Here is a 26,486-nt window from a genome sequence, read left to right as displayed (position 1 = left end):
AATACTGTACCCCAGTGTTATACAGGGACAGACCTGCCCCACCATTACTGTATCCCAGTGTTATACAGGGACAGACCTGTCCCCCACCAGTACTGTACCCAGTGTTATACAGTGTCAGACCTGTCCCCACCAGTACTGTACCCCAGTGTTATACACTGACAGACCTGTCCCCCACCAGTACTGTACCCAGTGTTATACAGTGACAGACCTGTCCCCACCAGTACTGTACCCCAGTGTTATACACTGACAGACCTGTCCCCCACCAGTACTGTACCCGTGTTACACAGTGACAGACCTGTCCCCACCAATACTGTACCCCAGTGTTATACAGGGACAGACCTGTCACCACCAGTACTGTGCCCCAGTGTTATACAGTGTCAGACCTGTCCCCACCAGTACTGTACCCCAGTGTTATACAGGGACAGACCTGTCCCCACCAGTACTGTACCCCAGTGTTATACAGTGACAGACCTGTCCCCACCAATACTGTACCCCAGTGTTACACAGTGACAGACCTGTCCCCACCAATACTGTACCCCAGTGTTACACAGTGACAGACCTGTCCCCACCCGTACTGTACCCCAGTGTTATACAGGGACAGACCTGTCCCCACCATTACTGTATCCCAGTGTTATACAGGGACAGACCTGTCCCCACCAGTACTGTACCCCAGTGTTACACAGTGACAGACCTGTCCCCACCCGTACTGTACCCCAGTGTTACACAGGGACAGACCTGTCCCCACCAGTACTGTACCCCAGTGTTATACAGGGACAGACCTGTCCCCACCAGTACTGTACCCCAGTGTTACACAGTGACAGACCTGTCCCCACCAGTACTGTACCCCAGTGTTACACAGTGACAGACCTGTCCCCACCAATACTGTACCCCAGTGTTATACAGGGACAGACCTGCCCCACCATTACTGTATCCCAGTGTTATACAGGGACAGACCTGTCCCCACCAGTACTGTACCCCAGTGTTATACAGGGACAGACCTGTCCCCACCAGTACTGTACCCCAGTGTTACACAGTGACAGACCTGTCCCCACCAGTACTGTACCCCAGTGTTACACAGTGACAGACCTGTCCCCACCAGTACTGTACCCCAGTGTTATACAGGGACAGACCTGTCCCCACCAGTACTGTACCCCAGAGTTATACAGGGACAGACCTGTCCCCACCAGTACTGTACCCCAGTGTTACACAGTGACAGACCTGTCCCCACCAGTACTGTACCCCAGTGTTACACAGTGACAGACCTGTCCCCACCAGTACTGTACCCCAGTGTTACACAGTGACAGACCTGTCCCCACCCGTACTGTACCCCAGTGTTACACAGGGACAGACCTGTCCCCACCAGTACTGTACCCCAGTGTTATACAGGGACAGACCTGTCCCCACCAGTACTGTACCCCAGTGTTACACAGTGACAGACCTGTCCCCACCAGTACTGTACCCCAGTGTTACACAGTGACAGACCTGTCCCCACCAATACTGTACCCCAGTGTTACACAGTGACAGACCTGTCCCCACCAATACTGTACCCCAGTGTTACACAGTGACAGACCTGTCCCCACCAGTACTGTACCGCAGTGTTATACAGTGACAGACCTGTCCCCACCAGTACTGTACCCCAGTGTTACACAGTGACAGACCTGTCCCCACCAATACTGTACCCCAGTGTTATACAGTGACAGACCTGTCCCCACCAGTACTGTACCCCAGTGTTACACAGTGACAGACCTGTCCCCACCAGTACTGTACCCCAGTGTTACACAGTGACAGACCTGTCCCCACCAGTACTGTACCCCAGTGTTATACAGGGACAGACCTGTCCCCACCAGTACTGTACCCCAGTGTTACACAGTGACAGACCTGTCCCCACCGGTACTGTACCCCAGTGTTATACAGTGACAGACCTGTCCCCACCAGTACTGTACCCCAGTGTTACACAGTGACAGACCTGTCCCCACCGGTACTGTACCCCAGTGTTACACAGGGACAGACCTGTCCCCACCAGTACTGTACCCCAGTGTTACACAGTGACAGACCTGTCACCACCAGTACTGTACTCAAGTGTTATACAGTGACAGACCTGTCCCCACCGGTACTGTACCCCAGTGTTACACAGGGACAGACCTGTCCCCACCAGTACTGTACCCCAGTGTTACACAGTGACAGACCTGTCACCACCAGTACTGTACTCAAGTGTTATACAGTGACAGACCTGTCCCCACCGGTACTGTACCCCAGTGTTATACAGGGACAGACCTGTCCCCACCAGTACTGTACCCCAGTGTTACACAGTGACAGACCTGTCACCACCAGTACTGTACTCAAGTGTTATACAGTGACAGACCTGTCCCCACCAGTACTGTACCCCAGTGTTATACAGTGACAGACCTGTCCCCACCAGTACTGTACCCCAGTGTTATACAGTGACAGACCTGTCCCCACCAGTACTGTACCCCAGTGTTATACAGTGACAGACCTGTCCCCACCAGTACTGTACCCCAGTGTTATACAGGGACAGACCTGTCACCACCAGTACTGTACCCCAGTGTTATACAGTGACAGACCTGTCCCCACCAGTACTGTACCCAGTGTTTTACAGTGACAGACCTGTCCCCACCGGTACTGTACCCCAGTGTTACACAGTGACAGACCTGTCCCCACCGGTACTGTACCCCAGTGTTACACAGTGACAGACCTGTCCCCACCGGTACTGTACCCCAGTGTTACGCAGTGACAGACCTGTCCCCACCGGTACTGTACCCCAGTGTTATACAGGGACAGACCTGTCCCCACCAGTACTGTACCCCAGTGTTATACAGTGACAGACCTGTCCCCACCAGTACTGTACCCCAGTGTTATACAGTGACAGACCTGTCCCCACCAGTACTGTACCCCAGTGTTATACAGTGACAGACCTGTCCCCACCGGTACTGTACCCCAGTGTTATACAGGGACAGACCTGTCCCCACCAGTACTGTACCCCAGTGTTATACAGTGACAGACCTGTCCCCACCGGTACTGTACCCCAGTGTTATACAGGGACAGACCTGTAGCCCACCAGTACTGTACCCCAGTGTTATACAGTGACAGACCTGTCCCCACCAGTACTGTACCCCAGTGTTATACAGTGACAGACCTGTCCCCACCAGTACTGTACCCCAGTGTTATACAGGGACAGACCTGTAGCCCACCAGTACTGTACCCCAGTGTTATACAGTGACAGACCTGTCCCCACCAGTACTGTACCCCAGTGTTATACAGTGACAGACCTGTCCCCACCGGTACTGTACCCCAGTGTTATACAGGGACAGACCTGTCCCCACCAGTACTGTACCCCAGTGTTATACAGGGACAGACCTGTCCCCACCAGTACTGTACCCCAGTGTTATACAGTGACAGACCTGTCCCCACCAGTACTGTACCCCAGTGTTATACAGTGACAGACCTGTCCCCACCGGTACTGTACCCCAGTGTTATACAGGGACAGACCTGTCCCCACCAGTACTGTACCCCAGTGTTATACAGGGACAGACCTGTCCCCACCAGTACTGTACCCCAGTGTTATACAGTGACAGACCTGTCCCCACCAGTACTGTACCCCAGTGTTATACAGTGACAGACCTGTCCCCACCAGTACTGTACCCCAGTGTTATACAGTGACAGACCTGTCCCCACCAGTACTGTACTCCAGTGTTATACAGTGACAGACCTGTCCCCACCAGTACTGTACCCCAGTGTTATACAGTGACAGACCTGTCCCCACCAGTACTGTACCCCAGTGTTATACAGTGACAGACCTGTCCCCACCAGTACTGTACCCCAGTGTTATACAGTGACAGACCTGTCCCCACCAGTACTGTACCCCAGTGTTATATAGGGACAGACCTGTCCCCACCAGTACTGTACCCCAGTGTTATACAGGGACAGACCTGTAGCCCACCAGTACTGTACCCCAGTGTTATACAGTGACAGACCTGTCCCCACCAGTACTGTACCCCAGTGTTATACAGTGACAGACCTGTCCCCACCGGTACTGTACCCCAGTGTTATACAGGGACAGACCTGTCCCCACCAGTACTGTACCCCAGTGTTATACAGGGACAGACCTGTCCCCACCAGTACTGTACCCCAGTGTTATACAGTGACAGACCTGTCCCCACCAGTACTGTACCCCAGTGTTATACAGTGACAGACCTGTCCCCACCGGTACTGTACCCCAGTGTTATACAGGGACAGACCTGTCCCCACCAGTACTGTACCCCAGTGTTATACAGGGACAGACCTGTCCCCACCAGTACTGTACCCCAGTGTTATACAGTGACAGACCTGTCCCCACCAGTACTGTACCCCAGTGTTATACAGTGACAGACCTGTCCCCACCAGTACTGTACCCCAGTGTTATACAGTGACAGACCTGTCCCCACCAGTACTGTACCCCAGTGTTATACAGTGACAGACCTGTCCCCACCAGTACTGTACCCCAGTGTTATACAGTGACAGACCTGTCCCCACCAATACTGTACCCCAGTGTTATACAGTGACAGACCTGTCCCCACCAGTACTGTACTCCAGTGTTATACAGTGACAGACCTGTCCCCACCAGTACTGTACCCCAGTGTTATACAGTGACAGACCTGTCCCCACCAGTACTGTACTCCAGTGTTATACAGGGACAGACCTGTCCCCACCAGTACTGTACCCCAGTGTTATACACTGACAGACCTGTCCCCACCAGTACTGTACCCCAGTGTTATACAGTGACAGACCTGTCCCCACCAGTACTGTACCCCAGTGTTATACAGTGACAGACCTGTCACCACCAGTACTGTACCCCAGTGTTATACACTGACAGACCTGTCCCCACCAGTACTGTACCCCAGTGTTATACACTGACAGACCTGTCCCCACCAGTACTGTACCCCAGTGTTATACACTGACAGACCTGTCCCCACCAGTACTGTACCCCAGTGTTATACACTGACAGACCTGTCACCACCAGTACTGTACCCCAGTGTTATACACTGACAGACCTGTCCCCACCAGTACTGTACCCCAGTGTTATACACTGACAGACCTGTCCCCACCAGTACTGTACCCCAGTGTTATACAGTGTCAGACCTGTCCCCACCAGTACTGTACCCCAGTGTTATACACTGACAGACCTGTCCCCACCAGTACTGTACCCCAGTGTTATACACTGACAGACCTGTCCCCACCAGTACTGTACCCCAGTGTTATACACTGACAGACCTGTCACCACCAGTACTGTACCCCAGTGTTATACACTGACAGACCTGTCCCCACCAGTACTGTACCCCAGTGTTATACACTGACAGACCTGTCCCCACCAGTACTGTACCCCAGTGTTATACAGTGTCAGACCTGTCACCACCAGTACTGTACCCCAGTGTTATACAGTGACAGACCTGTCCCCACCAGTACTGTACCCCAGTGTTATACAGTGACAGACCTGTCCCCACCAGTACTGTACCCCAGTGTTATACACTGACAGACCTGTCCCCACCAGTACTGTACCCCAGTGTTATACAGTGACAGACCTGTCACCACCAGTACTGTACCCCAGTGTTATACAGTGACAGACCTGTCCCCACCAGTACTGTACCCCAGTGTTATACAGTGACAGACCTGTCCCCACCAGTACTGTACCCCAGTGTTACACAATGACAGACCTGTCACCACCAGTACTGTACCCCAGTGTTATACAGTGACAGACCTGTCCCCACCAGTACTGTACCCCAGTGTTATACAGTGACAGACCTGTCCCCACCAGTACTGTACCCCAGTGTTATACAGCGAGACAGCTACATAATATTATCTCTGGTTTAGTTTAACTGCATGATAATATATTGGAGAACGAGTGGTCTGCAGCATAGTATTCGCGTTTTGCAGTTGAACAGACATTTAAGTTCAAACCTGTTCTCACGGAGCCCGTGGCCTCCTAAAGCAAATGGCGGCGCGCATGTGCAGTCCTTACTGTCCAAATCGGCGGGGCCTGTGCCGCCGAGGGGCGGGGCCTGTGACGCCGAGGGCGGAGCCTGTGTCGCCGAGGGGCGGGGCCTGTGTCGCCGAGGGGCGGGGCCTGTGTCGCCTAGGGCGGAGCCTGTGTCGCCGAGGGGCGGGGCCTGTGACGCCGAGGGGCGGGGTCAGGATGAGAGGTGTTTCATGTCATCCCATTGAGGGCATGGGGCCTTTGTGATAACTGGCGCGGTCACCGGAACGTCAGGACCGTGACGGATGGAGGGCCGGTGTCAGGCCTCCGTTGGGCGGGCAGTGGTTAACGTGGGGCGGGGTCATATAGGTAGCGTCGCCCTGGCTGAGAGTTTTGAAGCGGAAGGTTCATGGCGTGAGAATGGCGCCTGTCATTTTGGGAGAGTGTCCGGGCCAAGCGATTGTGGGGCGGGGTCCGAGTGGTAGGGGGCGGGGTCCGAGTGGTAGGGGACGGGGTCCGACTGGTAGGGGGCGGGGTCCGAGTGGTAGGGGGCGGGGTCCGAGTGGTAGGGGGCGGGGCCAGGGTTGACCCAGCCGTTGCTGGGAGACGGAGATCCCTGTCCCCTCCCCCACTCCGATACAGCATCTGCATCTCCCCTTCCCTTTCTTCCCCTCCCCCTTCCCCAGTTGGACTGCATTTGCTGGGCAGAGGAGTGGCAGGTGGTGTTTAATTGAGATAAATGTGAGGTGCTGCATTTTGAAAGGCAAATCAGGGCAGGACCTATACACTTTAATGGTTCGGATGTGGGGAGCTGCTAAACAGAGAGACCTTCAAGTGTGGGTTCATAGTTCCTTCAGATTGGAGTCACAGGTAGTCAGGGTCGTGAAGAAGGCATTTGATATGCTTACTTTTATTGGTCAGTGAATTGAATGAAGCAGTTCGGAGATCATGTTGCGGTATCCAGGACATTGGTTGGGCCACTTGTGGGATGCCGTGCTCTGGTTCTATTCCCTGGGATGCACACCTAGACGAACATCAACTGCGCCTGGAAGATAATCAATTTGGTAAAAGATGCTCTTTGGTTTGCCTGAAATTTGCTGGTCTTCCAATTGAAGGAGTTAACCCTAATTGAGTGTTGCAGACTGGCACATTCCAAGGTCCAGGACCATGTGCTGAGGGAGGCACTGAAGCTTGGGGCAGCTGCTGCCAAGGTGCGATGAGGAAAAACCACCATTTAAGGTCCCTCACCAAAGAATAAGGGGGGGGGGGGCATTCAGTAATTGGGCCCCGCTATCACCTCAGCTATAGGTCAAGAGGTTGCCTGTAAACAGAGTATGGTGAACATCGAAGACTTAATTTGTCATGTGTAAGTTAAAAGAGAATAGATCTGAGTGGCTTCATTAACTGTCCATGTACCAGAGATTTACTTATTCTATGTATAAGGTATATTTTTGAAAGAAAAAAAGGTCAGGCCACTTTTAGAGTAGTGCATTCAATTCCCTCACTTCTCCCCACCCTTTTCTTTTACCCTTTCTGTTCTATTGCCCTCCTTCCCTTTCACCCCTTTCTCTTCCTTTCCCCTTCCACCATTCTCTGTCTTTGTTCCCCATCCCCTGCCCCCTTCTCCCCCCCCCACCCCCCCCAATCAACCTCTTCCCATTTCCTCCTGCTCTCTGTCTCCCTAGGTGTATCTAGATTTCCAAAAGGCTTTCGACAAGGTGCCACATATGAGGTTGCTGCATAAGCTAAGGATGCATGGTGTTAGAGGTAGAGCATTAGAGTGGATAGAGGATTGGTTGACTGACAGGAAGCAAAGAGTGGGGATAAATGAGTGCTATTCTGGCTAACAATCAATGATGAGTGGTGTGCCTCGGGGATCTGTGTTGGGATCACAATTATTTACAATTTATAAAGATGATTTCAGTCGGGGACTATGTATACGGTGTCAAAATTTACTGAAGACACTAAGATGAGTGGCAGAGCAAAGTGTGCAGAGGACTGTGAAACTTTGCAGAGGAGCATAGATACATTGAGTAAGTGGGCAAAGGTCTGGCAGATGGAATACAATGTTAGTAAATGTGAAGTCATACATTTTGGTAGGAGTAACAGGAAAATAGACTATTACTTGAATGGTAAAAAGTTGCAGCATGTTGATTTGCAGAAAGACCTGGGTGTCCTTGTGCATGAATTGCAGAAGGTTGGTCTACAGGTACAAGTAATTAGGAAGCAAATGGAATTTTGTCCTTCGTTGCTTAAAGGAGTTGAGTTTAAAAGCAGAGAGGAGAAAGTGAGGTCTGCAGATGCTGGAGATCAGAGCTGAAAATGTGTTGCTGGAAAAGAGCAGCAGGTCAGGCAGCATCCAAGGAACAGGAGAATCGACGTTTCAGGCATAAGCCCTTCTTCAGCAATGTAACATTACCTCTCTGCTTTAAAAGCAGAGAGGTAATGTTACAGCTGTACAAGGTGCTGGTGAGGCCACATTTGGAGTAGTGTGTGCAGATTTGGTCTCCTTACTTAAGAAAGGATGTACAGGTACTGGAGGGGGTGCAGAGGAGGTTCACTAGGATTGATTCCAGAATTGAGGGGGTTGGATTATGAGGAGAGACTGAGTAGATTGGGATTATATTCTTTGGAATTTAGAAGAATGAGGGAGGATCTTATAGAAATATATAAAATTATGAAGGGAATCGATAAAATATAAATAGATGTTTCCACTGGTGGGTGAAACTAGGACAAGAGGGCATGGCCTCAAGATTAGAGGAAGCAGGTTTAGAATTGAACTGAGAAGGAACTTCTTCACCCAGAGGGTTGTTAATCTATGGAATTCTTTGCCCAGGGAAATAGTTGACACTACTTCAGAAATCATTTTTAAAGCTAAGGTTGATACTTTTTTTGAAAAAGAAAGGAATTAAAGGATATGGTGAAAATTCCCTGGAGCATTGGAGGCTGAGGGGTGACCTTGTAGAGGTTTACAAAATTATGAGGGGTATGGATAGGATAAATAAGCAAAATCTTTTCCCTGGGGTCGGGGAGTCCAGAACTAGAGGGCATAGAGGGGAAAGATATAAAAGCGATCTAAGGGGCAACGTTTTCACGCAGAGGGTGGTACATGTATGGAATGAGCTGCCAGAGGATGTGGTGGAGGCTGGTACAATTGCAACATTTAAGAGGCATTTGGATGGGTATATGAATAGGAAGGGTTTGGAGGGATATGGGTCGGGTGCTGGCAGGTGGGAGTAGATTGGGTTGGGATATCTGGTCGGCATGGCCGGTTGGACCGAAGGGTCTGTTTCCATGCTGTACATCTCTATGACTCTATAAGTGGAGCTGAGTCCATAAAAAGAACAGCCATGACCTTATTGAGTGGTAGAGCAGGCTCGAAGGGCTGAATGGCCTACTCCTGCTCCTAGTTCTTATGTTCATCCTCCCATCTCTCATCTCCCCTTCCCTTCCTTCCTCCTCCACCACCCTCGCTCTTTCTCCCCCCCCTTATTCCCTCTGTCTTGTTGGTGTTGTGCCTGGACCCAGGCCTCTCCCCCTTCTGCTGCTGGTATTGACATTTTTAAAAAATCTTTCTGTTTGCACTATTCCACAATTCTGCTTCTGCAAGGGGCCTGCCTATTCCATCCGAAACTAGCTTGGATTGTATACCCACTGATGAAATTAATGACCAGGATGAAAGGACAGAGATATGGTTGCAAAGTTTGCTGACACAAAGATACTAAGGAAAGTAAGTTGTGAAGAGGACACCAGGTTGCAAACAGATCGGGATATGTTAAAGTGATAGGATAAAGATCTGGCAAATGGTAAATATTGTGTGGAAAATGTGAAATTGTCAATTTTGAGAAGAATTTAAGAAAAACATATCTAAATAGTTCGAGATTGCAAAGCTGTGCAATTTGGAGGGAGGCAAATTCAGAGATGATTTTGGACTAATACCTAGAATGGGAGTGGGGTGGATGTCTTATTTGGAAACGTTGTACAGGTTTGCCTGGTATCTGCTGGAATTCAGAAGATTAAAAGATAATTTGAGTGAAACATATGAGATAATGAAGGGTCTTGACAGGGTAGGTGAGGAGATATTGCCTCTTATGGGAGAATCTAGAAGTAAAGGTTACTGTTAGATACACAGTAAGTAACTCTTACCCTGCTGAATAAATATTGTCTCTGTACAGTTATACAGTGCGTGAGCCGTACCCTGCTGAATAATTACACGGTGAGTGATCATCCTTGTGCTGATGTTTGACAATTTAAGATCTGAGTTTTGATTATGAAAGAAACAGATGTCAGGATAATTTGATGATGCACTTTATTTGTTTGTTCAGAGAAAGACTTTACAATTCTTTCAACTTTTAAAAGGCTTATATAGGACTGGATTATTAACAGGTTATCAGTCAAAATTAGAATCTCGCAGTCTGATGCTAAGTGTTGATATGATATGTTCTGCTCCATATAAATATTGTAGATACTGTATGCATGAAATACGGTTAGTATAATCAAATACACTACCCAGAGATCGTACATATTGTGTACATATGTCACATAAACCTCTCTGCTGCTGTCTAAAGTACACATTCTGCCTCCATGTATACTGCATACATGTCATGTACACAATTGCTGATGTGCTATGTATAGTCTATGTACTGTACTCAATGTGTGTCCTGATTATAAATTGCAGAATTTAATGAATCTCTAATATGTTAACAAAGTTCAGTTTATTTTATACAAATATCAAAGTCCTCTAGTGATTCTATAATAATTATTAATTCTAATTATTTATCCAAGGAATAAATACCATATAATTTCTGATCTAAACAATCTTGAGAGTTTTAACACAAAGTTTGATGATTGGTGTGTAGCCTGACTGAGTGCTCATTGGTCCAGGGTCTGATTGGGATGTAGTTTCCAGGTGACTGTGTTTTATTTAGATCCCATATGAATTTATGGCTGAAGGAGGGTGCCACTTTTTATGAAGGCCAGACATAATTGTTGTTCCAGTGTAGTTGGGAGTTGCACCTGGGGACTCAATGCAATTCCCATGTAGCAGACTCTGAAGTAATTGCCCTGGAAATGGAATATTCCGCTGGGCAATTCCCCTATGCGGGTACTGTTTGAAAGTATCCATTTAAATTGGAGAGATTAGAGAATTCCAATGAAAATATGTAAATAGTTCTGAGTAGTTAGACTTTTAAACATATAATGTAACTCCTAACAATTTAGTTGCCATCATACTTACCTCTTCAGACCACTTACAGTCCCAGTCTCTGACCTGATACTCCACCCTGCTTTGAATCTGACTTACTCGGGACCTGAACAGCCCCTGTCAGACCAGATTTCTCCCACCCATCCCAACCCACCCTAAAACACTGCATCACTCACTTGGGCCACTTGCCACCTTGTATTCTAGCCCCAAGCACCCTACCCCATACCCCCTCCAACACTCTCTCCTCACTTTTATCATTTGACAGACGCTGTCAAAATGGCTGTCTCTGATGCTGGATCTTTAAGAACATGGTTGCTGGCTGCTGTGAAAATGGATCATGGTTTGCATTTCCCTGACAGTTCTGCACTATGGGAGAAATGTCAGAATGGAACTTCGGCTCCTAATTTGTGAGGGAGCCCTCAGCCTGTCAGAAATATGGAGTTCTTGTTTCTCATTAAAAAAATGGACGAAGTGGCAACTTGTGTTTTATAGAATTGGGTTTATAGAATCGGGGATCAAGTGGGTGAGAAGATTGGGGTTTGAGGATAAGCTTTGGTTTGTTTTGGAATTATTTCTACATTTTAAGAAAAACCTAATTCTTAGTGTTCAACTTGAGAGTCTTTGGCTTGGAAAATGAAAGAAGTTCATCATTTCAGACTGCCAATCATTTAAAAAATTTGGTAAATATGAGGGGATTAGCAAAGTGAACATTTTTCCTTTGCCACTGGAAGCAACAAATGCAAATGGTTCCCAGGAGCATTGAGTTCCAGGTGAACCAATACTGACTCTAATACCAGTGACAGGCAGGATACAGTTCACTCTGATAGCTCATGCAGAGTTCCAACATAGCATCATAGGAAGACTGGAACATGGAGATAAAATAGAGAGAGAGAGAGAGATGTTAAACATGTTGGTGAGTCACTATTCAACCAGTATTACAGTTCTAATCTAAATTGCACAGCAGTGGTCACTGGCCAGTGATCAGGAGCAGGGCCACTACCTAATTTCCCTTCTCTCTCTAACCTAAAATTCACTGAGTATTGATAAGGAGCAGGAATGCTGGGTGACATTTACCACTCAAACTGTAACCTCATATCTACTTGACGTGACTCAATAAACTTGGTGAAACATGGAAGAAGATCAAGATTAACTTTACAGGTTAAGGTTTATTTAAGAAATAAAGACCAGGTTGATGTAGTCACTTGCAGAAATCAGACACTTAATTAAATCTATTTTCGTGGTCAGATCAGCAATCCATTTCATCTGATCCCTGACAATCACTGTTTGGGATTCTGAGCTCCAAGTTCTAATCCTCCATAAAAGCAAACTTCACTCTGACAGAACTGCACAGCACAATGAGCTACATTAATTAAAATGTACAGCTCAGTAATCAAACTTGAACACACATCTAATGCTACATAAATCTATGTTCTCCACCACTTACTAACTATACTAGTCTGCTGCCACCTATAAACAAGGTTACAGAACCTTTGGGGATTAATTCATAAACCTTAGCACACACATCATAAACAACTGTGTGAATCATTAAAAACACAGTACATACAAATGACACTGACAACCAGTAATCAGAGATATTTGACCCTAGGACATTGAAAAGATCCTTGATAAAATACCACATCATGGGCTTGTTAACAAAATTGTAGCCCATGGCTTTAAAGAAATACTGGCAGCACGGACAAGAAACTGGCTAAAAGTCAGAAAGTAGATGGTTGTAGTGAGTGGGTGTTTCTCAGAGTGGAGGCATGTTGTTTTCTTATTCATTCACAGGACATAGGCTCAGTATACTCTGGTGTTCCCCAGGGATAGGTGTTGGGATCACTGCTCTTTTTGATGTGTACTCATGGCTTGCACTTGGGAATACAGAGTATAATTTCAAATTTTGCAGATAATACAAAACGTAATTGCAGTGAAAAATGAAGCGGCTAATACTAGAGTTCACAAGGACACAGACTATCAGGCAATGCAATATACTGTAGTGCAGAAAAATGTGATATGTTACATTTTGGTGGGAAGAATAATGAAAGGCAAAATAAACTAAATTATACAATTTTAAAAGGGCTGCAGAAACAGAGAGAGACCTAGAAGTGTGTATTTAAATCTTTAAAGCAGAGTACAATGACAAAGTAAGGGATCCTGTGCTATATTTAAAAAGACAAAGTACAAGGATAAGGAAGTTATGCTGAACCTCTATAAATCACTGACTAAGCCCCAGCTGAAGTAACGTGTCTCATATTGAACACCCTACTTCAAGAAGGATGTCATAGAGCAGATGTAGAAGTGATTTACTGAAATGGTACCAGGGATAAGGGGCTTCAGTGAATGTGAGAGACCCAAAGAAGCTGACATTGTTCTCTTTACAACAGAGAACAGTAAGAGAAGTTTTAGTTAAAGTGTTCAACATTTTAAAGAGTATTGAAAGAGTAAATTGATCAAATTCAATCAATAAACCTGGAATAGTGAGCCATTCTCAGTGATGGTGATCATGAAGCTCTCATTGCTTATTATAAATCCATAATGTCTTTTAGGGAAGGAAACCTTCCACCATTAAATGATCTGGTTTACATGTGACTTCAGACCCACAACAATGTGGTTGACTCCTAACTGTCCTCAGAAATGATCGAGAGACATAAAACAGTTCAAATGAAACTTGGAATAGGCAACAAATGCTGCTGCTATCATGCTTGCCTGTGATGCCTACATCCCATTAAAGAACAAAGGAAACAAATAAGGATGAACTGTTTAGTGGCAGGTGAATCAGTTACCAGTGACACAGTTTGAAGGCTTAAAAATAAAAAGTACTGAAGAAACTCAGCAAGTCTGGCAGCAACTGTAGAGAGAGAAACAGTAAATGACCTGTTATTTTTTATATAGCATTGGGATGAATCAATAAAATACATGGTAGCCATTTAAGTAATATCAGACATTCCTGTTTCATTCCTCCAATTAATGTATCAATCTGTCTGGTTTACTATTTAACGAAAGCTTGACAGTTAACTGTCAGTCATCTTTAGAAAGCCTGGAAACATACAAAATAGGAACAGTAGTAGGTCATTTGGCCTATCAAACCCAGTCCAGTCATTCAGTATAGTCATGGCTGATCCTCCATCTTATTGTAGTCTCCTAGTCTCTCGTTATGCCATTTGATACCTTTAGTGTCTAGAAATCTAGCTTTTTTAAAAAATATATTCAGTGACTTCATCACCACAGCTTTGTGTTAGAGAATTCCACAGGTTCACCACCCTTTCAGTCAAGAAATTTCTTCACATCTCAATTGAAATGGCATATCCTGTATCCTGAGACCATGACCCCTTATTTGAGAACTCCCCTCCCAAACCAGGGGAGGGGGGGGCAACACGTCCAGTCATGTCAGAATTTTCTGTGTTTCAATTAGAGTGCCTCTACACTCCAGTGAATAAAGCTGGTTGCACTCTCTCTTTATATGATGAACTGCCACTGTATATCCTTACTTTGGTAGAGACTAAAACAGCATAAAATACTACCGGTGTGGTCTCACCAAAACCTGGTACAGCTGCAATAAGACTTCTTTACTCTCATCCCCTTGCAATGAAAACCAGCCTTCTTAACTACTTACTACGCCTACATTCTTGCTTTCAGTGATTTGTGTACAAGGACACCCAGGTCCCTTTGTACATCAATATATCCCAATCTATCACCATTTATATGATCTTCTGACATTCAGTATTTCCTCCCAAAGTGGATAACTTCATACTTATCCACATTAACCTGCAGCTGGCATATATTTGCCCACTCACTCAACTTATGTATATTACTTGTAAGCCTTCTATTTTCCTCAAAAAGCAGTGGAAGCACTTTTGAACGTTTTAAGGCAGGGTAGTTGGATCCTTGATGAGCAGTGGGGTGAACAATTATTGGGGCTCATGGGAATGTGGAGTAACCAGAGCGCCCATGATAATATTGAATGTCGGAGCAGGTTTGTGGGACCAACTGATCTGCTTTTAATCCCATTTCTTATGTTTGACACATTTATTGGCTGTAATATGGAGAACTTTTTAAAAATCAACAAATAATTTCTTCAGCATTTTTTCTACACATCCAACCTTCAATGCTTCTATATAGTGGGTGAATGGGGATTGAGGTGCCATGGCCTGGCATAGGATCATGGGTTGTTTGAGGTATCATAACTAGGCAATAAGCAGCATGTAGGGCCATGGGGGCCTGAGCTAATAGACGAAATACATGAAGACGAAGAGCTGGTGAGGGAACATGAAGGCTTTTCTGTTATTCTGGTGACTGAGAGACAGCTCCTTTTAAAGATCTGGCAGGCCCTTTGGCTGCCCCTGAACTTTCTCCAGGAGCACCCTGCCTGACTGCAGCCATCATCTGCTCTACAGCAATGAGGAATCCATTGTTACAGATACTTTCAATTTCCCAACACCCACAACCCAATTTGAGATTGAAATTCTGACCCAAGGTGTAGTGTCAAATGTGTGACAGGGATGGGGGATATATCAGAGTGTTCCAACAAAGGGTGTGGGGTACATCAGAGTGTTACAATGAGGGATGTAGGTCTTGCTGACTGGTTTATTTTATCAAGTTCATATTGTGTCATCTTGAACAAAGTGTCTTCTGAGAATGAAATTGGGCCACTTGCTCACTTACTGAATGGCCAGTAAGCTCATTCAGTTATAGATGTGAAAGGAGATTTGAATAAACAGAAGAAGCATTTCAGGGTAATTGATATAAGCAAAACAGCCATTGAGGAATTAGTTGATTGGAAGCCAAGAGTGAACCACGGCAGGGATAAGCTGCAGCTTTGGATTTGCACCTTCTGAACCTGGCGGTGAAATGCTGATTTACAGAAATACCTGAGAGGTCAGTGCTATTGCTGCTCAGATCCTGTGACCTCATCTGAGTTGGTGAAACAGAAGTGAATGTAAAGTAGTATGATGGGAATGGGGATCAGTGATTGATGATATTGAGGAGATTGCTGAGATTGAGGAACAACGGATATCAAAGTGAAACAATTGATGCGCTGCTCTCAGGCTAGTCATACATTTCAAGACTTCTCCTCCTTCTCGGCAATTTTAGCTAAACCATGTCGCAAATCGTTCAATTCATAAAGCTTGACGTCAAGGATATCCAGCAGCTTTCGTGCATCGCACTGAATCCTCTCTCGATCATTCACACAGTCAACCAGTGTCTGCTCCACATCCTGTAGCTGCTGCTCCAGATCAGCATTCCGGCTCTCAACTTCCTGAGAAAAACCGTCAAACATTCAGTGAGATTCAGTAAGATGCTGCTCTGTCCAGGCACACAGCCTGGTCTACTTGCTGATTATAGAGCTCTTGTAGGAAGTGAACTGGACAACGCATCAAACACACAACCCAACCTCCACTTCTGACTGTACCTGCAGTCTGAGCAGGGCTTCCTCCCGGTCACTTTCTAAATCGGTTACATCAGACTTCTGGCTTCTCAGCATCTGGATCTCCTGTGAGAATCAAAATAATCAAGCACAAAGAGTTTTTAACACTGGGGAGATCATGTTACCAAGGGGGAGGGCAGACTTTTCTGGGTCCAAGAGACAGATGGAGCCAGGGGTGGGCCCTTTGCTGCACAGAGAACACAATGTCACGGGACAAGGAAACTGGACTCTGATACCAGACTCCGATGTTCAATAAATCTCTTTGGATTCTTGCTAGATCATGTTTCTCTCCTTTGCTCAGCTCAGGACTCAAAACATGCAGATAGCCTGAACTCATCACAGACAAATGGCATGTTTACACACACCAAGGGACAAAGCATGGCTTCCAAAATGAGACAAAGTGTATAGAACTCAAACCAACCTTTTGTTTCAACTGCTGCAGGCTAGTGTTTATGATCTGTACAGTTCAATTCAGAGACATGAGATCATTACCCTTAATGTTTCAGAGGGGTGAGACCATTAGACCATAAAATATAGGAGTGGAATTAGATCAATTAGCCCATTGGGTCAGCTTAGCCATTCGATCACAGCTGATATATTTCTTAACTCCATTCTGCCTTCTCCCATAACCTTCGATCCCCTTACTAATTAAGGGCCAACCTATCTCTGTCTTAAATACAGTCAATGACTTGGCCTCCACAGCCCTCTGTGGCAATGAGTTCCACAGAGTCACTACCCTTTGGCTGAAGAAATTCCTCATCATCTCAGTCACTGCAGCCTCACAGCGCCAGGGACCCAAGTTCAAATCCCGCCTCGGGTGACTGTGTGGAGTTTGCATGTTCTCCCCGTATCTGCTTGGGTTTCCTCCAGGTGCTCCGGTTTCCCCTCTCAGTCCAAAGATGTGCAGGTCAGGTGAATTGGCCATGCTAAATTGCCCATAGTGTTAGGTGCTTCAGTAAATGTAGGATAGGGGAATGGGTCTGGGTGGGTTAATCTTCAGAGGGTCGGTGTGGACTTGTAGGGCCAAAGGGCCTGTTTCCATACTGTAGGGAAACTAATCTTAAAAAAAATAAATTCTAAAGGGTTGTCCCTTCACTTTGTGGTTTCTATCTCTCCTCCTACTAGAAATGCCTTTCCACATCCACTCTATCCAGGCCCTCGGAATTCTGTTAATTTCAATGAGACTGCCTCTCATCTTTCTGAACTCCGTTCAGTACAGATCCAGAGTCCTCAACTGCTTCTCATCTGATAAGTCCATAATCCATGGTATCATTCTTTATACCTCCTCTGAATCCCCTCTAACACCAGCATATCGTTCCTTAGCTGTGGTGCCCAAAACTGCTCACAATAATCCAAATGTGGTCTGAACTGCTTCAGCAGTATATCTCTGTCTTATGTTCTAGCCCATCTTGAATTTCAAACATTGCATTTGCCTTGTTGCCAACTCGCTTGCATGTCAATCTTAAGAGAATCCTGAATCTGAACTCCCAAGTCCCTCGGTGCTGCAGATTTCTGAAGCCTTTTCCCATTTTGAAAACAATTTGCATCTCTAGTCATTCTACCAAAGTGCGTAATCACACACATCCATATTATATTACCACTTCTTTGCCCCTCTCCTATCTTGTCTGAGTCCTTCTGCAGCCTTCTCACTTCCTCAATACTACATGTCCCTCCACCTAAGTTTGTGCCATCTGCAGACTTAGCAACAATGCCCTTATAGTTCCTTTGTGCAGATTGTTAACTTATAATGTGAATAGTTGTGGTCCCAACATGGACTCCTGTGGAGATTATTGCCCTGAGTGTTTCAGTGATGTCAGAGAGGTGAGATTACCTCCTCCTTTTCCTTTAACAGCGTCTCGAGCTCTTCCACTGATTGGCTGAGGTCCGTATTTCGAGTTGCAACTGTTACAACTGCCTCACCTTGTGATTCGAGCTCAATAACCTGCAATTGGTGTGTGGATAGGAGAGAGGGTGGGAAAGGGGTAGGAGAGGAGGAAGGAGAGAAGTGGTGAGGTGTAGTGGATGGGACAGGATTAAGAGTGAAGGGTAGAAAAATGAGAAAGGTATAGGGGTGGAGAAAGGTGTATGTGGGGTAAGAGGCAGAGGATAGAAAGGGTTGGAGATGGCAAGGTGAGGGAGAGAAAACAATGAGAAATTATTAGCTACCAGCAGAAAAGCACTTCTTTCACTTTGGGGGAATTTGTGGGGATGCACACTCTCACACAAAAGTTTATGGGTGAATTTGTATTTGCAGAATTATATTTGCAGATATATTCTATTTTGCTCAAAAAATGCACAACCTGCAGACAGTCAATATATATAATAATTTGTAAATTCCACTTTGGAAATAGAACCAGTCTGACTCAAGATTGGGATACAGACAGACTCTAACCTCACACCTTTAATGCATTGTCTGAGCGAGATGTCATCTTTTGTTATAAAACCTTAACTTATCTCAAGAAGGTGTGATGTGCTACTGAGACTTTATAAAGACTTTATAAAAGAAGGTGACTTCAATGAAGTTCTGGGATTTACAAATTAATGAACTGAAGTCTGCAACCCATTCTAAAAGATAGAAAACTGAACAACAATCCAGGTTTGTTCAAATATCATTTCAGTTGCATGACGCTGTAATCTTTTGCTATAAGTTCTGTCTTATGATCTTATAGTCCACAACCACCTGATGAAGGGGCAGCACTCCAAAAGCCAGTACTTCCAAACTGTAACCAGGTTTGTGATTTTTTTTGGGGGTGGGGGGGGTGGGGGGTTGCTTGCTAAAGTCAGAGTCCTAGGATCCTCTAGCTTTGGATTTTAGTGTCCACCTCGTATTAACAGCAGCAAAGGATGTCACTAACTCAGTAACATTTTTCTTCGGCTTGTGAGAGATCATCTGGCTCCAGTTATGCAAAGAGATGTCAGGGGCCAGGCACCGAGCTGGCATGGAATGGATAAATCCAGGGGACAAGAGTGCTGTTCCATTACCCCTGTCCACCGAGCCAGAGGCGTTCCTGCAGTAAGACTCTCACCCGGTCTCGCAGTTTTTCTGTCTCTTCTTTATAAGCTGACAGCTGTTTTTTCCATTGCTCAACAGTGACATTTGACTCATGCAGTGCCTGAACCAGCTTCGCGTTGCTCTCCTGCAGTGCAAACAGCTCCAACTCCCACTGTGACTCCCCAATAGAGCTGGAGATGGAGAGAGGGACAGAGTATCAGTAACATCAGAATGGTGAGATTATTGATGGGAGGAGGTGGGAGGGATGTGAGATTCAATACAAAGAGTGATCTGCAGAATACAGTTCGCACCTGACCCTCTAGAAGTTATTTTAACCTCTCCCTCAAGCCAGCAAACAGCCCAAGATCAATAACCATTTCGCAGACAAATCAGACAACTCTAAAATCAGCATTCCCACCCCAACCAGGACATTGGCAGTTCTGTACCAGTTAGGTGCTTATTTGACCAGCACAGACTCAATGGATGGAAAGGCCTTTTTCTGTGGTGTAGACCTGTATAGTAACTGGAGTACCAGACATAATTTGGTCACCTTACTCAAGGAGAAACATAACTGCATTAGAAACAATTCAAATGTTTGTCTTATAAAGAAAGGTTGAGCAGTTTAGGTTTATATTCTTGGAGTTTAGAAGAATGAGTGAAGTGATTTTATTAAAACATAAGATTCTGGTGGGGCTGGGCAGGAGAGATGCTAAGAGTATGTTTCCATCATGAGGAAATTAGGAATTAGATGACAAGAGTTTCAAAATACATAGAAATGTAGACAATAAGAGGAACAAGCCAATTGCGCCCAATTAGCTTGCTCTGCCATTCAGTATGATCATGGCTGATCATCCCACTCAGTCCCCTATTCCTGCTTTCACCCCATGCCCTTTGAATCCTTTAGCCTTAGGAATTATATCTAATTCCTTCTTGAAAACATTCAATGTTTTGGGCTCAACCTGTTTTGGGTCAGCTATTGTTCCTAATATATAAATGGTTTGGAAGAGAATTACCAGGGGATATAGAACCCCGACAGTGCAGAAAGAGGCCATTTGATCCATCGAACCTGCACCGACCTTGCATACTACCCAGACCCAGCTCCCCACCCTAATCTCATAATCTTGTTTTTATCATGGCTAATCCACCTAATCTGCACATCGTTGGAGTGTGGGGGGGATCCGGAGCACCCAGTGGAAACACATGCAGACTCATGGAGAACGTGCAAGCTCCACGCAAACTGGAATCAAACATTGGCACTGTGAGGCAGAAGTACTAACCACTGTGCTGCCACAGGTTTAAGATAGAAGGGGATAAGTTTTAAAGAAGATGTGAGGGGCAAGTTTTTATTCCACAGAGGGTGGTGACTGCCTGGAATGTACAGCCAGAGGAGGTGGTGGAAGTGGATATGATAGCAATGTTGAAGAGCCATTCTTGACAGATACATGAATAGGCAGGGAATAGAGGGATTATGGACCACAAGGCAACATGAGGTTTTCAGTTTAGAAAGGCATCATGTGTTGGTGCAGTCTTGGTGGGCCGAAAGGCCTATACCTGTGCTCTACTGTTCTTTGCCCAAATCACACTGAAGTAACTCTGCACTGTTCACTCTCTCACCCAGCTTTATATTAGCCTGCAAACTTGGAAATATTATATTTAGTTATCTAATCTAAATCATTATATTGTGAATAACTGGGATCCAAATACTGATCCCTGCGGTACAATACTAGTAACTGGCTGCCACACGGAAAAAGATCACTTTATTGCTACTTATGTTTCCTGTCTGCCAACCAGTTCTCTAACCCTGTCAAGTACACCATCCCCAATCCCACGAACTTTAATGTATAACATGACTGCTCAGTGGTTAGCACTGCTGCCTCACAGCACCAAGGACCCAGGTTATATCCAGCCTCAGGCAACTGCGGAGTTTGTACATTCTCCCAGTGTCTGCATGGGTTTCTGCCGGGTGCTCTGGTTTCCTCCCATAGTCCAAAGGTGTGTAGGTTAGGTGGACTGTTCATGATAAATTGCCTGTACTGATCAGGGATTGGCCACTAGAAATATGGGATTACAAGGTTAGGGTGGGGGCTGGAGTCTGCGTTTGGAGGGTCAGTACAAACTCTGAGCTGAATGGTCTCTTTCTGTACTGTAACGATTCTATTCTACTCTAATTTTACATGTTAGTCTGTTATGTGGGACCTTACCAAAAGCCTTGTGAAAGTTCAAGTAAACCACAGCTGCTAGCTCCTTAATTAACTTTATTAGTGACATCCTCAAAAGATTTCAGTATATTCATCAAAAACATAATTTCTGTTTTGTAAGTCCAAGCTGACACTATCCAATCTCGCTGCTGTTTTTCAAGTGGTCTGGTATTAAATCTTCAACATTGGACTCTACTACCAATGATAGGCTAACCGGACAATAATTTCCTGCTTCTCCTTACCTCCTTTTTTACCATTCCATTAAGTCTAAAATCTTGAAAGGTGAACACCAACACATCCACTATTTTGACAGCCACTTCCTTATGTACTTCGGAATGTAGATTATTGGGTCGTGGGGATTTATCGATCTTTAATCCCATCAGTTTACCCAACCCTATTTCACTATGAATACTGATTTCCTCCCTGTCCCTACACACCTGGTGTTCCCCAATATTTTTGAAACATTATTTGTGTCCTTCTTGTGAACACAGAAGCAAAATATGTATTTAATTGGTTTGCCTTCCCTTTGCTCCCCATTATAATTTTCTTTGTTAATGATTGTAAGGGACCTATATTTGTCAAATAAGGGAACAGCTTGTTTAAACAGGATAAGACTTGAGATGAGCAGGAATTTCTTCTTTCAGCGGATTGTTAATATATGGAATTCTCTCCCCCAGAGAAAAGCGGAAGCTGAGTCATTAAATATATTGCCTGTCAAGTTTGAGAGATTTTTCATTAAAAAGGCAGGGAGTCAATGATGGTGGGAGGCCACAGTCCGATTGGCCATGATTTTATTGAATGGTGGCTCATGAGGTCGATTTTTCCCCTTCAAGCTGGACCCCATCCTGACCTGGAACCATATTGTTGCTGTTCCTTCACAATCACTGGGTAAAACTGCTGGAAGTCTTTTGCTAACACTACTGTGGGTGTTCCTATTCCCCAAGGACTGCAGTGGTTCAGGGAGGTGGCTTATAGCTGGGCATTAAATTCTGGCCCTGCCTATGATGCCCTCATCCTATGAATGAATTTTTTAAAAATTGAGCTATCATAGAGCTGAACAACACAGAAACAGACCTTTCAGTCAAATTTGTCCATGCTGACCAGATATCCTAAATTAATCTAGTTCTGTTTGCAGGACTTAGCCTATATCCCTCTTAAACCCTTCCTCTTCATGCACCCATCCAGATGCCTTTTAAATGTTGTAATTGTATCAGTCTCCACCAATTCCTCTGGCATGAGTCATTGCAATCAGAATTGGGATACCAAATTGAATGTCTCTCCTAAATCATTAGAGTCATAGAGTCTTAGAGATGTACAGCATGGAAACCGACCCTTCGGTCCAACCCGTCCATGCCGACCAGATATCCCAACCCAATCTAGTCCCATCTGCCAGCAAATGGTCCACATCCCTCTAAATCCTTCCTATTCATATATCCATCCAGATGTCTTTTAAATGTTGCAATTGTACCAGCCTCCACCACTTCCTCTGGCAACTCATTCCATACACACAGATAACAGCTTAACCAGCTTCAGGTAGAAATGGAACCTGGGCCCCTCTTGCATAGGCAGCCTTAGTGCCATGATATTAGATAAAGCATATTCATAATCAGCATCTCCCATTTCCTGAGTATTACAATGAGTGTTAGGCGACAGGAAAATTTAAAATATTTCAGAGTGATCCAGCACTTCCTGACAGTACTGACATAATTGAGGAGAGGTTGTTACCATTTCCTGTCTGTATGTCAACTGACAGTATGTGTGGTTACACATGATTGGGAACACAGACTAAGATGACAGATACTTACCCCTGGGCGAAGAGTGTCTTAAGACGAGCACTATCCAGCATCACTTCCCCATCACAGCTCTCTGAGTGGTACAGTTTTGGACCACTGCTCCCATTCGCACTGCCTGGTTGCAATGGAGGTGAATGAAGATCTCCTGACAATTCCTAAAGCAGAGCGGACATTTAACAAATCGATCCTCACCACCATAGACAAATACTAAAATAGGACAAGAGACATGGGAGACCAATCATAACACTCATCAACATTCCAAGAATATAGGAATCTCGACTCGAGAACATATGCTGATGTATAAACCATGGGAGCAACAGGAAATATTTTAGGAGAATGAGCATAAGACAGAGTCAAGAGATAAACAAGTGAGAGAGAAAGAATTAGGAAGAGGATAAAGAGACAGAAGGCAAGACAGAAAACAAGAATAGGGGTATGGGTAGAGGGGGGAGCGAGCGAGGGAGGGAGGGGGAGAGAGAGAGAGACACACACACACACAAGGTTCGAGCCACAGAGAGAGAAATTCTTAAAGAAATTTAGAAGAGATACAAAGAAAATGCATAGAGAAAGAGAGACAGTCAGTAATAAACTAAACATCACAGTTTCAGGATAAACTGCCAGATGAGGAGAGGTGTCTTTAGTAACATGGTTGTGTGTGTTTGGATTTCTCTACCACAGGGGTTTGTAGATGTTAAGTTGTTGAATATATTCAAGACAGAGGTCATCCATTGATATCATATGGGTTGAATTGGCTGAAGACTGGTATGTGAAATACTGGGGACCACTGGAGGAGGCAGAGATTGACCATCCACTCAATTCTGGCTGAAGATTGTTGCAAATGCTTCAGCCTTATCTTTTGAACCGATGTGCTGGGCTCTTCCCTCATCGAGGATGGGGATATTTGTGGAGGCTCTTCTTCCAGTGAGTTGTTTGATTGAGGTTGTAGGTTTGCTCGCTGAGCTGGCAGGTTTGTTTTCAGACGTTTCATCACCATGCTAGCTAACATCATCAGGGAACCTCCGGTGAAGCGCTGGTGTTCTGTCCCGCTTTCTGTTTATGTGTCTTGGTTTGTTAAGGTGGGTGATCATTTCTGTTTTTTTTCCTCAAAGGTTGGTAAATGGGGTCCAAAACAATGTGTTTATTGATGGAGTTCTGGTTTGAATGACAGGCCTCTAGGAATTCCCATGTGTGTCTCTGTTTGGTCTGTCCTGAGATGGATGTGTTAACCCAGTCAAAGTGGTGTTTTTTTTTCTGTATGTAAGGATACTAGTGATAGTGAGTCATGTCCTTTGGTGGCTAGTTGGTGTTCGTGTAATTTGGTGGCAGTTTTCTGCCTGTCTGTCCGATGTGGTGTTTGTTACAGTCCTTGCAGGGTATTTTGTAAATGAACTGAAATAGCTCCTGATGAACCTAAAGGACCCTATACCAACAATCAGCAAAACTAATGTCATTTACAAAATACTCTAGAGGGACTGTAACAAACACTACATTGGACAGACGGACAGGAAGCTAGCCACCAGGATACACAACAGCAACTCGCCACCAAAAGACATGACCCACTATCACTAGCATCCAGAAAAAAGGCACCAGTTTGACTGGGACAACACATCCATCCTAGGACAGGCTGCACAGAGACACGCGTGGGAATTCCTAGAGGCCTGACATTCAAACCGGAATTCCATCAATACGCACATCAATTTGGACTCCATTTACCAACTGCTGAGAAAAGAACTGGAAATGATATCACCCACCTTAACAGACCAAGAGACACCAGCAGAAAGTGGGACAGAACACCAGCGCTTCACTGGAAGCTGACTGATGATGTTACCTAACATGGTGACAAAACATCTGAAAACAAACCTTACCACTCAGCGAGCAAAGTTACAACCTGAACCTCATCCTGAGCTACAAATCAGCTCAAACATTGATTGTTCGTCACCATTCACAACTGGATGAGGCAGCATAGCCAATCTTACATCTGATCTGTTAGTTGTGGGATCACTTAGTCCTGTCTATCACTTGCTGCTTATGCCGTTTGGCATACGAGTAGTCCTGTTTTGTAGCTTCACCAGGTGGACATCTCATTTTTGTTTTCAGTAAGCCTGGTGCTGCTCCTGGCATGCCCTCCTGCATTCTCCATTGAAGCAGGTTTGATCCGTTGGCTCAATGGCAATGGTAGAGCTAGTGATATGCCAGGCTTTGAGGCTGCATTGGAATGTGATGCTAGTGCTGACGGTCCATAGTACCCCATGGATGCCCAGGCTTGGGTTGTCAGAGGTCTGTCTCATTTATTGATATTGCCACACAACTTGATGTAGAACATAGAACATTACAGCACAGTACAATCCCTTCAGCCCGCAATATTGTGCTGACCTGTGGAACCAATCTGAAGCCTATCTGACCCACACTATTCCATTCTCGTCCATATGTCTATCCAATGACCATTTTAATGCCCTTAAAGTTGGCAAGTCTGCTACTGTTGCAGGCAGTGCATTCCACACCCCTACTATTCTCTGAGAAAATAAACTATCTCTGACATCTATCTATATCTATCACCACTCAATTTAAAGCTGTGTCCCCTCATGCTAGCCATCACCATCAGAGGAAAAAGGCTCTCACTGATTATCTTATGCATCTTGATTAAGTCACCTCTCAACCTTCTCTCTAAAGAAAACAGTCTCAGGTCCCTCAGCCTTTCCTCATAAGACCCTCCCTCCATACCAGGCAACATCTTAGTAAGTCTCCTCTGAATCCTTTTCAAAGCTTCCACATCCTTCCTAAAATGCATTGACCAGAACTGTATGCAACACTCCAAATGTGGCCGCACCAGAGTTTTGTACAGCTGTCGTATGATCTCATGGTTCTGAAATTCAGTCTCTCTACCAGTAAATGCTGATACACCACATG

General features: G+C 45.3%; 2 protein-coding genes and 1 long non-coding RNA gene across 3 annotated transcripts in view; 1 reads left to right on the top strand and 2 right to left on the bottom strand.

Moving 5' to 3' along the window:
- The window catches only part of kxd1 (KxDL motif containing 1), a 70,691-nt gene extending 64,685 nt beyond the window's left edge, over positions 1–6,006 (bottom strand). The window contains exon 1 of the mRNA XM_087975870.1: positions 5,953–6,006. The gene's annotated coding sequence lies outside the window, so the exon portion shown is untranslated. The remainder of the gene's footprint in view (positions 1–5,952) is intronic.
- LOC148142481 (uncharacterized) overlaps positions 1–26,486 on the top strand; it is a 156,586-nt gene that overhangs the window by 47,200 nt on the left and 82,900 nt on the right. Inside the window, exon 2 of the long non-coding RNA XR_015751792.1 lies at positions 10,144–10,184. This is a non-coding gene — a long non-coding RNA (uncharacterized LOC148142481). The remainder of the gene's footprint in view (positions 1–10,143; positions 10,185–26,486) is intronic.
- LOC122565064 (homer protein homolog 3-like) overlaps positions 10,261–26,486 on the bottom strand; it is a 72,469-nt gene continuing 56,243 nt past the window's right edge. The window contains exons 6-10 of the mRNA XM_087976217.1: positions 23,592–23,734; positions 19,623–19,779; positions 18,428–18,538; positions 16,582–16,662; positions 10,261–16,428 (exon numbers count right to left, since the gene is read on the bottom strand). Of these exons, the coding sequence (XP_087832343.1) occupies positions 16,231–16,428; positions 16,582–16,662; positions 18,428–18,538; positions 19,623–19,779; positions 23,592–23,734 (690 nt within the window). The 3' untranslated portion in view covers positions 10,261–16,230. The remainder of the gene's footprint in view (positions 16,429–16,581; positions 16,663–18,427; positions 18,539–19,622; positions 19,780–23,591; positions 23,735–26,486) is intronic.

This window comes from Chiloscyllium plagiosum, unplaced genomic scaffold (assembly GCF_037043375.1).
Source record: "Chiloscyllium plagiosum isolate Xiang-an unplaced genomic scaffold, Cpla_swu_hap1 HiC_scaffold_28, whole genome shotgun sequence".
Taxonomy (NCBI): domain Eukaryota; kingdom Metazoa; phylum Chordata; class Chondrichthyes; order Orectolobiformes; family Hemiscylliidae; genus Chiloscyllium; species Chiloscyllium plagiosum.
Note: the sequence above shows the minus strand (reverse complement) of the source record. Positions and strands in the feature narration are given on the sequence as shown.